The 15,419-nt window shown below is 45.4% G+C and overlaps 1 protein-coding gene across 2 annotated transcripts in view; it reads right to left on the reverse strand.

Moving 5' to 3' along the window:
* The window catches only part of KSR2 (kinase suppressor of ras 2), a 518,358-nt gene that overhangs the window by 99,188 nt on the left and 403,751 nt on the right, over window positions 1-15,419 (reverse strand). For both annotated transcript variants that reach the window (XM_063593706.1, XM_063593707.1), the window contains 2 exons: window positions 6,252-6,319; window positions 2,904-3,022 (listed from right to left, as the gene is read on the reverse strand). In XM_063593706.1, coding sequence (XP_063449776.1) covers window positions 2,904-3,022; window positions 6,252-6,319 — 187 coding nt within the window. The remainder of the gene's footprint in view (window positions 1-2,903; window positions 3,023-6,251; window positions 6,320-15,419) is intronic.

The raw sequence follows: 15,419 nt of genomic DNA on the forward strand, positions 1-15,419 counted from the left end.
TTGATTATTGAATTCCATCCTCATAACAACTGTCTGAGGTTGGTGTTCTTATTGCCTGCCATGGGCTCTTTAAAACATGACTACAAATCCGTGGACTCTTCCCACTAAGAGTTGAGGTCTGTGTTTCTTCCCGTTGAATCTGAGCAGGCTTGTGACTGCTTCCATCAGTAAAGTGTAGCAGAAGTGACACTGTCAAAGTTCCACCTGTTTGCTAATTCAGTTGCTCTTTGAGCCATGAGCTACCATGTAAGAAGTCCGACTACCCTGAGGCAGCCATATTGTGAGGACACCCAAGCATTACAGAAAGTCCATATACAGGTGCTCTAGTTGACATCTCTGCTGAACCCAGGCTTTGACTCAACCCAGCCCAGGCACCAGACATGGAGTGAAAGAGCCTCTAAATCAGGGGTCAGAAAACCTTTTCTGTAAAGAATCTGACAGTAAATATTTTAGGCTTTGCAGGCCATGCAGCCTCTGTCATGACTACTCAACTCTGACATCATAGCACAAAAGCAGCCACAGAAATATGCATATGGCTGTGTTCCAATAAAATTTTATTTACAAAAGTAGGTTGTGGGCTGGATTTGGCCTGTGGGCCATAGTTTGTCAATCCCTGTTTTAGATGACTCCAGCCGTTATCTGTGTGAGTCTTCCCAGTTGATTCCCATTATGGAACAGAGACAAACCATTCCCTCTGCTCTCTGTCCTAATTCCGGACCTACAGATTCTGTGACTATAATAAAAGGATGATTGTCGTACGCCACTAAGTTTGGGTGGTTTGTTGTGCTGCAGTAGATAACTGGAACAGCCCCATTTTACATACGGGAAAACTGAGGCTCAGAGAGATTAAGTTACTTGCTCAGTCTCACAGCTAATAAGCAAAGGAAGCCCTGGCTGGCTGCCAGGTTTGCCTGATTCCAGAAGCCAACTTCACTCAGCTGCTGAAATTATGCCACAAGGAGCCAGATGGTAAATGGCTTCGAGATAAAAATGGCGGGTGAGATAGCTTAAGAGCAAAGGGACACACAAGCTTTGTGGGAAGACATGGAAGGAGAGGTCAGAGACAGAGGAGGGACCAAATTATGCATGGGCTTTCAGGCTGCAGCAGAGTCTGATTAGTTTTCTAGATGCAGTCAAAAGCTATTGGACGGTTTTTAAGCAGGGCACGACATAATTCAAATTACATTCACTAAGTATCACTCTGGCTGCTGTGTGAAATGGATTGGGAAGGGGGCAATCCTCTCTCTGTATGTTGCCATTGAATAGTGACTCAGCTATCATGATGTTCCTCCAGGACCTGAACACAGGTCAGTGCCCTCCCGATCCTTGGGCTGATGTGCTTTTTCCACTGATATCGTTTGGATATTTGTCTCCTCCAAATCTCATGTTGAAATTTGAACCCAATGTTGGAGGTGGGGCCTAGTGGGAGGTACTTGGGTCACAGAGGTGGATCCCTCATGAAGAGTTTGGTCCCTTTTTTTGCAGTAATGAGTGAGTTATCCCTCTCTTAATTCCTGCTAGAGCTGGTTGTTTAAAAGAGCCTGGCACCTCTCTTCCTTCCCCTCCTCTCCCCTTCCCTCCCCTCTCCTCTCTCTCTCTCTCTCATGCACGTTTCCTTCCTTCCTTTCACCGTGTGATGCGTGCTTCCCTTCACTTTCCAACATGAGTGGAAGCAGCCTGTAGCCTCCCCAGAAGCAGATGCTGGTGTCAGGCTTCTTGTACGGCCTGCAGAACTGAGAGCCAAATAAACATTTTTCTTTATAAATTATCCAGCCTCAGATATTCCTTCATAGCAATGCAAATGGACTAAGACATCTACCTTCGACACAATGCATGCAAGCTTTGAGATGCTTGGAAAATCACCTGCTGGTGTGTGCAAACTTTGCCTCCTACTGTGAGGCTGGGCATACCCCCGGGATAAGTTTGGTACAGCCCCATCAGCAGACCAAATAAAGGATATGGAAATCAGGCCAGAAATTTCTAAGCCACAATTGAAAGAAAGATGCACAGAGGGGCCCACTGCTGACCACCTGTCTGAGGGTAGAAGCCAACCAAATTGCCTGTTGCTCAGAGCTCAGGGCCCCCAAAGAAAACCCACCCATCCAGCCTCTACCAGAAGCTCAGAAATAGACCCCTATTCCTTGGAGGTCTGATCTGACAGATGTGTCAGAAAGCCCAGAACCATCTGCAAAGTTGGTCCTGGAAGATGGTGTTATGGTTTGGCTGGGTCTCCACCCAAATCTCATCTTGAATTGTAGCTCCCACAATTCCCACATGTCATGGGAGGGGCCCAGTGGGAGGTAATTGAATCATGGGGGCTGGTCTTCCCTGTGCCATTCTCGTGATGGGGAATAAGCCTCACAAGATATGATGGTTTTATAAAGGGGAGTTTCCCTGCATAAGCTCTCTCTTGTCTGCCACCATATAAGATGTGCCTTTCGCCTTCCGCCATGATTGTGAGGCCTCCCTAGTCACATAGAACTGTGAGTCCATGAAACCTCTTTTTCTTTATAAATTACCCAATCTCAGGTATGTCTTTATCAGCAGCATGAAACAGACTAATACAGATGGCAAAACCTCTCAAAGAGCAAAGCAAGTGAGGTCTGGACCACTAAGGAAACTCCTTTTAAGTCTCTCCTCCCATCCGTTGTGCCTTCCTGGACACCCTCATCCATTCTCATTCCGACATGCCCTCTTTCTAAATAAGATTTCTGGCACACAAATCTCTCCACTGATCTCTGGACGTCCCTCAAGCTTTACTCAACACAAACATCACAGAATTAGGGGAGCCGAGACGGGCTAGGAGGGAGCGCCATACTCCCAGATCAACCCTTCCTCCCTCCTACCCCTCACCCAGCAGTGCCAGCCCCACATGCCGAGACCCAGGGGAAGCCCAGCCTTACCTTGTTGATTTTGTTGGTTTTGGGGAGCGTCTGACTGATGTGCAGGTCTGAATAGCGAGGTGGCTTCCGTAGAGGGTTGTTGATGTCACACGGAACGGACTCTGTCCGGACTAACCTTGCTGGATCCGTAGGGGTAAAAACATTGATTTGGGAGTTTAAGTATCACTTTGTCTTTGGTTATGCCAGGACGGCATAGCTCAGATCCCACCTCTTAGGCCCACCCTCCAGACTGGAGGACAATTCACTAAAAGTGATAATGATTCTGTGGTGGGATCAGGGTATACTCTGTGGTTTGCAACATATTTCTGTTGTCCATATATGACTTTTGACAATTAAGATGATAATAATAAAACTAAAGCTATCAGGTTTTTTAAAAAATACCATAATTGTTTCTTATTGGCAGACTCAAAACTCATTTTAAATACACGAGGTTCCTGATTTCTCAGGGCCTGTGATGAGTGGACAAGCTCATCATGGTGCCCTGTCCCTAACTTTCTAACCTCTGTGTTAGGATCATCTTTCATTCCTTTTGGGATTTCTCAGGCCTAAGCAGCCTGCCGCACATTGAAACACTTTGTCCTAAACAACTTTGGATCCCTGAAAGAAAGACAGCTGTTCCAGGAAGCTAGGCACATAGTAGATGCTAAATAAATGCTTCCTGATCCAAATCATATTGCCCAAGCCCCTCTCCCTTCTGTTACTTCTATTACTCACAGGGAACACAGCAAGGGGCAAAAATGAGAAGCTCAAAATCAAATTTGATGCCTGGTATTGTTACTTGTTAGCTGTTGTTGTTGTTGTTGTTGTTGTTGTTGTTGTTGTTGTTTTATTGCAGCAGTGAGGGGAGGGTGTTGGTTGAGAAGTTTAAGCTCCGGATTGACCCAGGGATTTCATTTCTCTGCTTAGCCTGAGCTGCCATCACCATGGAAACTGACTATATTTTCAACTTCCAACCAACGGAGAGAAAAAGCAAGAAGCTGGTGGATTTCTGCAAAGTTCAGTTCACTCTGTATGTACAGACACCTGCCACCTTTGAACAAAAGGCGGCATGGCCTTGAGGGTGGGTGGGAGGGAGCCCTTCTTCAAATGTCAGCCTCTGAAAGCCATCACCTTCCAGCAGGCTGCTTCTGTCCATATGGGAATCAGCCTCTAGCAAAACCCTCTACAGAGGAGAATTTGGTGGGAGGCAATTTTTCCAATGAGGCTGACCCAAGGCAGGGTCTCAAGAGAGGTGAGAATTCAGGTTTTAAAATAGCCTCATTGAGTGTATACAGTTACTCAAGGAACAGATGGTTCTCAATTAAGGATGTGGGGTGGGAAGGGCAAGAGAAGGGAGCTGAAGACTTTGCCTTCACTTGCAATTTTCTCTGTTTTTGGAGATAAACAATGCAATGATCATCGAAAACCAACTGCCCGTTGGCTTTGGGACACATCACAGTGATTTCAGCAGCAGTTTGCCTCCTTCTTTAAGTTTCCCTTGGGTTCATTCTAAATTAGGGCAGATTCCCAGGAATATGCACCGATCAAGGCCAGCGGAGATGGGAGTGGGAAAGTGAGAGGACAGGGAAGGAGGACTCAGTGTCAGATTAGCAAGTTGCTGTACCCTAAAGTTGCTCCCTGGTGATTTGAAGGCTCTGTCCATCCTATAGATGAGGGGCTTGCAGGGAGGCAGCCAGCATGACTTTAAAATATTTTAATAAACTGCTTACATTTAAAAATAAGCATATGGGCCAGGCGCGGTGGCTCACACCTGTAATCCCAGCACTTTGGGAGGCAGAGGTGGGTGGATCACCAGGTCAGGAGTTCAAGACCAGCCTGACCAACATGGTGAAACCCTGTCTCTATTAAAAATCCAAAAAGTAGCTGGGTATGGTGGTGGGTGCCCATAATTTCAGCTACTCAGGAGGCTGAGGCAGGAGAATCGCTTGAACCCAGGAGGCAGAGGTTGCAGTGAGCTGAGATCGCACCACTGCACTCCAGCCTGGGCAACAGAGAGAGACTCTATCTCAAAAAATATTGAATAAATAAAAAATAAGCATATGGCACATAAAATTCTCTATTTGGGCTTTTGTTGGAAATGTCAGAAATGCTGGCAATGTAGGTCCACATAGCTGGAGTGGCTGGCTACCCTCTCTAGATGGCACTTCGGTTTTCCAGTGTCCCACAGCCCGCTCTGGCCAACTTCTCTCATTTAGGACATCTACTTGGCCCTCGTAGGCATCTTAGTTTATGTCTGACTCCTGCTCTAGAGCAGTGCTTCTCAACTTTAAGGTGCATAGGAATTCCCTGCAGATCCTGTTTAAAAAGCAGATTCTCATTCAGTAGGTCTGAGGTGGAGCCATAAATCGTGCATTTCTAACAAGCTCCCAGGTGATCCTGATGCTGCTGGTCCATGGACAATGCTTTGAATAGCAAGGATCTGGCCTACGATGTGCAGTAGAACTTTCTGCAGTCAAAAAAATGTTCTATATCTGTACCAATATAAGCCCTTGAAATGTGGCTGGTGGGACTGAGTAATTAAATTTGTGTTTTTATTTTATTTTAATTAATCAAATTTAAATAGTCAAATGTAGCTAGTAGCTACTGTATTGGGCAGCACAGGTCCAGAAAGTCCCTTGGAGATAAATTTCAATATGGATAATGGAGTTTGGGGGTGATCACCCCATAGGGCAAGGATCAGGGGAACTATTTTGAAAGCTGGACTACAAAAGTTCCCAAGGCAGTGTCCCTTATAAGTAAGTCCTTGGCAGCCAGGAAAAAGCCTTTCCTTCTGTCTTTCCTTCCAGCCAGATTCGTCTTGCTTTTGCAGTGGAATCCTGGTAGCGGCTCTCCCAGGGCTGCTACTTCCCTATGTGGACAGGTTGACCCAGACACTCCTAGGGCCCCAGGAGATGGGACACAAATGGCCCAATCCAGCAGACCCAAGACATACCCCTCCTCATGCCTACTTTTACAAGGCCAATTGATTAAATCTAGAGAACACACAATGGAAAAACACCCAGCCAGTGCTCTTTTTTTGGTGGGAAGAAAAGCAATGGGATTGGTAAACAGAAGAGGCTAGAAATTAGGAGAGGAGACAGGATGAGAGAGCAGGGGTTAAGTGGGGAGACAAAGGGAGCTAAAGTGTCAGAGGGACCAGTAGAGGGGCAAGAAACAGGGAGAACAGGCATAGGGGAGGATAAAGGAGACAGATGTCAGGAAACATGGCGTCAGAGAGAAAGAAACAATGCTGGAAGTATGTGGGGATCAAGAGGTATTCAGAACCAACCTGATGGGACAGCTATGTGGGGGACCTGCAGGAGCCCCACCTCACCCCTACCCCTAGGGCAGTAAGTGTTAAATAGTTACCTCCTCGGTGGATGATCAGAAGATGACAGGGCGGGGCTTCTTTGGTGCATTTGTTGTGGCACTTTAACCTGAGAAAGATAAAGAGAGAGAAAGATGGATAGGTGAATGGCTGAGTGAGCGGGTAGGTGGGTGGGTGGATGAATGGATGGATGGGTGGATGGGTGGATGAATGGATGGGTGAATGGATGGGTAGATGGATGGGGGATAGATGGGTGAGTAGATGAATGGGTGAATGGATTCAGAGATGGATGGATGGGTAGATGGATGCATAAATTGGTAGATGGATTGATGCATGGGTGGGTGGGTGGATGGCTGGGTGGATAGATTGATAGGTGGCTGAACAGATGGATGGATGGTAGATGGATGGGTGGATGAATAGATGGATAAATGGGTAGGTGGATGGACGGGTGGGTGGATGAGTGGGTGGATAGATGGATAGATAGATGACTAGATGAATGGATGGCAGATGAATGAACAGACAGATTGATGGTTGATGTGTGGATAGATAAGGAAGTGAATAGATAAATAAATGGACAGATGGATGGATGGAAGGATAGATGGATGGATGGATGGATGGATGGATGGATGGATGGTAGATGGGTAGGTAGATGGATAGGTGGATAGATGGGATGCCCCCAGTGGTCTGGAAAGCTCTGGGTGCTGTGGATACTAAGATGTGAGATGAGATGGGGCAGCTACTGCAAAGGCATATCCTCAGCAAACCAGGAAATTATCTCTGGAGAGAGGTTTCTAGTATCCCACTCTCTCAGGTAAGTCTTGGGTGGTCCAAGAGTGGATGGCAGCTGTTTTATTAGCACTGCCCACACGGACTTCATGTTTTAAAAAATATCAAATATCATGCTTTTCCCATCAGCCTGTATTTTTGATCATCATCACAATTCTTCTCATCATCTTCCATTTACTTGAAGATTCATTTTATACTATGTCATTTAATCTTCATAACAACTTCACGAAATGGGCATTATTATCATTCCCATTTCACAGATGGAAAAACTTGGATTAACTGACTTGCCCTGACAGAAAACCAGGGTCAGGGGTCCCAAAGGTGGCCGCTCATTTTTCTTAAAGCCTCACGCTGTAGGACACATTCAACCAGGGCTTCCAATTATAATGAAATCGGTGCCAGGTATTAAGTTTTAGAGGCATACAGTTGAAGAGTTTAGAATGATAATGTCTTCCTTTGAGAGGAGCCAAAGAGGACACCTTGCTCTTTCCCCTGGAGTTGCCTGACTTCACAAAGATAATAAAAATCACAAATTACTGCAGCCTGGCTTTGTCCTTTTCTTTTAGAGTTTTATGTCAATAGGATAGATACACGCTGTGGAAGATGCCATAAGTGCCCCATTCATATCCCCTTGGATTATCTTACCATTTTGCACATACCAGTCTAACTTCCAGCAGCCAACATCTTTGCCAGATGGTGGCCCTCAGGCTGCTTGGAGATTTAGTATTAAAATAGACGTATACACTAAACTCACAAGTAGGAACTTTTACAGTTGCCCCCTACTCTCTTCCTGATTTGATAGTTCTCTTTAAAATAATGGTTTGAATATGCAGGCACAGACTCAACATTGATTCCTCCAATTAGTCTAGTTCAGTGGTTCTGAAAGTAGTGTTCTCAGACCAGCAGCATAAGCACCACCTGGGAACTTTTCTGGGGCCCCCTGGCAGATCTGCTGAATCAGTACTTGGAGGCTAGGCTGCAGCAGGCAGCACTCTGGGTCTGAACAAGCCCTCTAGGTGAATTGGATGCATGCTCAGGTGTGAGAAACACCAGCCTAGCTGATTGTTTTGGAATATTTGTGCACATTTCCCCAGTTTTTCTCTTGTTTGGTCTTTCATGGCTCTGATGGGGCTCTGAATTCCTCTCTGAAAAAGTTAGACCTGGGACCACCAAGAGTGCAGAAGGGGAGCAAGGAGGGACATAGGAAATATGAGACAATGCTGAATCACAGGGTGAGACGTAAGCCCTTCTCCAATTCTCTTTCAATCTGATGGCACCAGAGAGGTCTCTCCAACAGGTGCTATCTCCAGTCCCAGATTTCGACAGGTAGCAGTATCCACAGGGAATTTTATCAATGATTTTTCCATTTGAAAATTTATTTTTTCCAGGTTGCCTTATGAGATGGTTTGAATATTTGTCCCTTCCAAATCTCATGTTGAAACGTGACCTCCAAGTTGGAAGTGGACCTAGTGGAAAGTGTTTGGGTCGTGAGGGTGGATCCTTCACAAATGGCTTGGTGCCTTCCTTATGGTAATGAGTAAGTTCTCACTCTATTAGAGACCCTGAGATCTGATTGTTTAAAGGAGCCTGGCATCTCCTTCTATCTCTCTTGCTCCCTCTCTCACCATGTGACACCCCTGCTCCCCCTTCTCCTTCTGCTATAAGACCTTACCAGAAGCCAACAAGAGGCTGGTGCCATACTTGTACAGCCTGCAGAACCGTGGGCCAAATAAACTTATTTTCTTTATAAATTACCCAGCCTCAGGTATTCCTTTATAGCAATGCATAACAGACTAACACACCTTATATTAATGGCAAATGATGTTGATTTTTCATTTATGATAATGAGATACATTTTCATCTTTCAATAAATTTAAGTTTAAAAAGGCCATAAATAGAAAATAAGTAAAAATAGTAGAGCGGATATGTAATTATGATAAAATCATGACAGAGTGTTAGACAAATGTCTGAGTTAGACTGGGAAAAGTTGACTTAGACATTTTGGAATCTACAAAAAGAGGACATAGCTCTTGGCACCAGAAAGTCTAAGATGGTTGAAAAACATTTGGAAGTGCTGTTGGTCATGAATGTCATAAAGACTGTAGGACACTGAAAATAACAAGAACTAACATGTTTGATGCGTTAGGTAATATCCTGAGTGCTTTACATCATTCGTTTAATCCTCATAACAGCCCTAAGAAGTAGCAATTATTGTTAGTCCCATTTTACAGAGTGAGAAACTCAGGCTCATCAAATTTGGATAACTTACCTGATGTCAAATGGCCTATGAGAGACAGAGTTCCCAAGCCCAACTTTTAACCACAATGCTAAATGCCTTCCTAACTTGCACTCTTTTTGCTTTAACATCTTGGGGGTAGGTGTGGGTAAAGTAGAAGCTTCCCGGGAGCTATAACTACCTGAGTCAAAATGCCCTTCTTTGAGACAAGCCTAAGATAACACCTAACTCTTCCCAATACGGATGCTTGACTTCACAAGGATAATCAAAATCCCAAGTTACTGTGACCTGGCTTTCTTTGTCTATTCCTTTTCTAAGACCCTCAGACTCTCAGACTTATGGGAAAGGTCCCAGCCCCCATGGGAAAGCTCATGATGCTTCAAAGCCCTGATGCAGAGCTCTGCTAAATGTGAAACGGGCCTTTCATTCATTCAACACTGAGTTTGGCCTGGAGTGCCCCAGATACCGGAGATTCACAATGAACAAGGCTAATGCAGCCTCTCTGTTTATGGGGAGGGATGATAAATGTATAAGCAGATAAATCAAATAATTGCAGATGTCATAAGATCATGAAAAAATATTACAGGGAAATGGGTTGGGGGGAATGATGGGATATGAGGGAGGTCCTTGGGTAGGTGTCAAGGGTAGGGGAAGCCGAGTTCCAGCACAAAGGTTTGGAGGGCAGAACAAGTGTGGTGAGTTCAAGGGTCAAAAGTTAAAGGTCAATGAGGCTTTGAAAGTGATGAGAACTTTTAAAGTGAAGAGAACAACACGAATGGTGGGGACACGAGGAAGGGGAGGGGGTGGGGACCCCAAAAGCTAAGGCAAAGGGTCTGCATTTGAATCTGCAGGTGCTGTGAAGCCACTGAAGGTTTCTGAGGACCATGACATGGCCAGACTGATGTTTGGGAAGCCCTGAGCTGTGGGGAATCTGATGTCAAAGGGGAGTCAGTCCAAGAAGTTTCTGCACTTGGAATAGCTGGACTCCACCCCAGAAACTTCAAGAAAGAATATTTTTCCTTTCTAACACCCCCACCTAAAAGTCATCTCTAATAAACCCAGCTGGAAGAGTGCCTTGCAGATGCAAAGAAGCCCTGTTGGTGTCTCGTGGGCAGCACTTTGAATCAGGAGCATGCAATTTAGTTTAACCTGTAGACCACTGCTAACCCAAGACAGAACAGGTAAGGCTGCTCATGACCTTGGCCTGTTTCCTGCTCTCCTCCTTGGCATTTTTCCTCTCCAGAGTCCCTTATTGCTTCTCTCTTGCAGTAATGGAAAAGCCCTCCTTGACCTCTGTCCCAGGAGTGGGAGACCAAACACTCTTCCTTCCAGCCAGGGGCTTCAGTGGGCAGCATTAGCAGTGGAAACACAGCCTTGCTCATGCAGAAAACCCCAAGGGAAATATCTCCAATGCCCAGGCACTTAAACCTTGCACTTAGGTTCAGATGTCAAGAACGAGAGCCTGCACATCCAGGATCTGCTAATAGAGTCAGCAGGATTAGACAAACCCTGAAATTACACAGACTCTGGAGACAGAGGGAAGAGGGACCACAGCAAGGCTTTGCAAAGCACACTATGTCCCTCTTAATGGAAACTGTTCTTCCAGCTGGAAATGTGCATCATTTTCCCAAAATGTGGCTTTTCCTTTTCCCTACCCATGGAAGAAAGAGCTACTAGCGTGTAATTTACCAGGAGACCACCTGCTTCAAAATTAGATTCCCAGGCCTCACTCTCCAAGGTCCTGATTGGGTAAGTGTCTGTTGGGAATGCAAATTTTAAGCAAGCACACGTGAAACTTGAGAACTACCATATCAGAGGAATACATTCTACTTCCCAGATGAGAGATGAAAGGGAGCCTGAATCTTTCGGAATACAATGTTCTCCTCCGAAAGGAAAATGGGGAAAGTATATAGAACAAACCTAGGTTCAAATCCTGATACCACCACTCCCTGGCTGTGATAACTTGGGCAAGCTGCCGATCCACTCAGAGCCTCAGTTTCCCCATCTGTAAGGTGGGGACAATTGTAGCCTCTTGCCTCTCTGGGTTGCAGTGAGGACTAATGATATAATGCAAGTAAGGTGCCCAGAACAAATATTTGGCACACAGTAGAAACTCAAGCAGTGGCAGGTGTTATCTTTATTATGGTAGTTACCATAATTATTGCTAGTTTGTGCAGCAGCTTTCTACAGCAAGCCCCTAAGATCCTCTGCCGGAGGACTTTCTCTGGCTGGAAACATGGGCTGGCTGGAACACTTGGAGACCTCAACCAACTATAGGTGGGCGTTGGTTGATGGATATTCCAGCCCCCTCTCTCATGGGTGGCATGACCCAGAGGCATGCTCATTTTAGGACTGCACCCCAATCCCCCCAAGCACCTGCTCTTTGATGCACCCATTACCAGCTGCCTTAACTCTCTGTCTCACTTCCCCATTCCTCTATTGGTGTGGCCTGGGATCACCTCTCAAATAAACCACTTGCCCTCACATCCTTGTCTCTGGGTCTGTGGAAACAGGGAGCCCAATTAAAACACCAGGATTATTAACAGAAATTCAGAGCATGAACGTGGCCTTCCCCATGGCTCTCACACCAAAACCCTTGGCTCCTCATGCTGTCAGTCCCTAATGAATTTGGTTCTCCAGGTGCTCCATTCCCGAAGGAGGAAGGGAAGAGGTGAGGTGGACACAACAGACTGCCCCCAGTAACGTGAAAGAAGGCAAACCTCCACACCAGATGTGGGCCAGGAGGAGCCCCACGTTTCAAGATGGTGGGTCTGAAGGATTCCCAGGCACCAGGGAAGGTCCTATATGGTTCCAGAAATGGTCAAAAGTTTGCGCTTTGGAATCAAGCTGACCTGAGCCTGAATCACAGGTCTGCCCTTCCTGGCAGGGCAAGGCAGCATCTAATGAGAGAACGTCTAAGTAGTACCACATAGGCACCAAATAGGTCAACGCTTTAGCAGGCAGGGATAAGACCCACTCTGAGCACACGCAGAAAATGCCCTGCCACCCTCGTAGAGCCTGCAAACTTGGAAAGGATTTATTTAAAACTTTCATTGCAAATAGTTAACTTCTTTTTTCTTTTAACTTCTAAGGTTTAATAGGACAAGCTTCAGTTATCAGGAAAAGTTGCTTACGAGGAACATCTCATTCCCCCAAGGGAGTTGCTGGCTAAATGAGACATCATCTCTGTCTGAAAATTAAATATGTGAATTTATCTTGAGGGCAGAATCTAGGTCTCCCTCATGTGCTACCTCCCTTTCCTTTCCTCCTTCATTGAAAGGTGCCTGGTGCTTATTATCTGGTGGGTAAGTATCAGAGAGACGGAGGGAAAGAGGAGGAAAGAAAAAGAAGAACAGGCAGAAGGGGAAATCTGTCAAACACTGCAGATTTAGAAACATTCTAATCCCTATCAAAACGTTTTTGAAAGGCTACTTCTATTTCTTATAAATCGTATCCCTCTTTGTTTGTGAAATGCAATGATGCCCCCTCTGCATTTCCTTCTTTCTTCCCTCCCTTCTTCCCAGTGCGGGGCTGGGGGGCAGGATTTGACCAGAAGCAAACTGGATCTCCATGGGAACTGCGGGGGACAAATGGTCTCTTTCACAAGCAGCTCTGCTGTTTTCTTGAAAGATGTGTCATGGCCCCCTGTGAAGCAGTCACAAGCCTAGAGCCTGGCACAGAGCTGGAATCCGAATGCTGGCGTTCACAGGAGGGACAGGCAAGACCCCTCCTAGGGAAGACTGTCACGTCAATTTCTCACTGTTCATTGGGCAATTCTAACCAATGGATGAAAATTTGCTCCGATCAGCTTCGATCTCTCATTTCTCCTATTTTTTCTTGTTCCATACCAGCTAACTTTACAATAATCTGTCTGAGTAGGGCCCAGTCTTTCCTTCCAGAGTGCACATGGAACATTTTAAAAACCTGGCTCCTAATATCCAATTGAGGAAACATTAAACAAGCACAAACTTTGAGCCAGGTGCTAAATTACACAACCCGTTTCCCCTGAACAGCAATCTCTTAAGAGGTGGATATTGTTACACCCATGTAATATATGAAAAGTACTGAACATCTAGCTTTTGTTGGCTTACTTTTGTTAATAAAATAGTGGATATCAATTTATATATGGCTATGGAATCACAATATTGACAATGAGAATAGGAATAATAATTATTTCCCTTTACCATGTGAGATAAACTGTGTGAAATGTTTATATATATTTTAACCCTTATTAGATTCTGTTTGAGATAACTTATCTGTTTGTTTACTCTCACTGCAGATCTAATACATTCATTTTGCTCATTCATTCTTCAGAAAACAGAAGTGATAAATCCTCATTGATGTGGCCCCATTGTGTAGTCATGTGTAATCATGTGATATATAATTCTAAGTCTTCTATGTGCATGGCTTTAAAACCTCAATTCAAGTTTCAGACTGCAATCAAGTTTAAGACTTGAAGTTTAAGACTCTTTTTAACTGTTACTTTTCCCCCCAGTATTTTCTTTTGCTTTTTCACTTTTATTTTAGGTTCAGGGGGACATGTACAGGTTTGTTACATAGGTAAACTCATGTCGTGCCACGGGGATTTGTTGTACAGATTATTTCATCACCCAGGTACTAAGCCTAGTACCTAGTAGTTATTTTTTTTTGCAACCTCTCCCTCCTCCCACCCTCCTTGCTCAAGTAGGCCGCCATGTCTATTGTCCCCAGGCTGAAGCGCAGTGGTGCAATCTCAGCTCACTGCAACTTCCGCCCCCAGTTCAAGTGACTCTCCTGCCTCAGCCTCCTGAGTAGCTGGGATTACAGGAGTGCACCACCACGCCTGGCTAATTTTGGTATTTTTTGTAGAGACAGGGTTTCACCATGTTGGCCAGGATGGTCTCAAACTCCTGACCTCACGTGATCTGCCTACCTTGGCCTCCCAAAGTGCTGGGATTACAGGCGTGAGCCACTGCGCCTGGCCTGCCCCCCTCTTTCTGTCTATGTGTTCTCATCATTTAGCTCCCACTTATAAGTGAGAACATGTGGTATTTGGTTTTCTGTTCCTGCATTAGTTTGCTAAGGATGATGGCCTCCAGCTCCATCCATGTTCGTGCAAAGGACATGATCTCGTTCTTTTGTATGGCTGCATAGTATTCCATGTATACCCATTTTTAAGTCAAGAAGACTGGGGTCCAGTAACAAGCTCAGTCATTCAGATAGTGATGGGCAGAATTGGGACAATTCATCCCTGCATGCCCACAAGAAAACACTGTGTTCCTTCTCTGTGCCAAGGGCTATGCTAGGCACTGGGGGTATAATAATTAAATAAGACAAGAATTCTTTCTTTAAAGATCTTGCAGTCTAGCAAGAAATTTACTGTCCAAGAATGTAAACCCATCTCTTGTGGCTTCAAGCATGAACGTCTCTCTACTCATCCTACTGCGCCCAAATTGCCTCTTATAAATGAGCCCAGCTGGATTTGAACCAGATTTGGGGAGCTTGTATTGGCAAGAACTGCTCTCTCTCCAGAGGTCCCTACTGAGATCTACTCAAGCAACAAGCATTTACTGAGCATTTACCATGTGCCAAGCACTGTGCTGGCGCTAGAGGTTTAAACAGTGAACCGTCCAGAAATGAGATGGCCCTGCCTTCAAAGAGTTTAAAGTCTGGTCAGGAAGACAGGCAGGTAAATAGACAAATAAAACATAGTAGTATGTAATATGGTGTGACAGAAAAGGGCAGAAGGTGGAACTTCAGATTTGAGGGGAGTCAGGGAAGGCTTCCTAGAGGGAAGTGGTGGCTGACCTGAGCTTGAAAGATAAATGAGAGCCAGCAGAGGTGTGCAAGAAAGATCCAGGCAGTAGCAATGGGGTGCAAAGACATGTCAATGAGTGGGCACATGACCTGCCACGGGGATTGATGGCTCAGAGAAGCTGCAGCTCTGGGCATGAAGAGGGGAGAGATGCGAGGCGGCAGAGGAGTAAGCAAACATGGCGCACAGTCTCATCATGAAGTTGGATTTCGCCGAGAGCAAGGGGGAGCGAATGAAGGATTTTAAACAGGGAGGGGAATGCTGGCTAAGCATTTTGAAAAGACCCCCTCTGGCAGCAGAAACTTGCAATTAAAGGGCAGCAAAGTTCCCCTCTCATTATCTTCCCTACTCTCTGTACCTGCTTTCCTTTTCCAGGTCACTGCATTAAGTGTT

The sequence above is a fragment of the Pan paniscus genome, chromosome 10 (assembly GCF_029289425.2).
Source record: "Pan paniscus chromosome 10, NHGRI_mPanPan1-v2.0_pri, whole genome shotgun sequence".
Taxonomy (NCBI): Eukaryota; Metazoa; Chordata; class Mammalia; order Primates; family Hominidae; genus Pan; species Pan paniscus.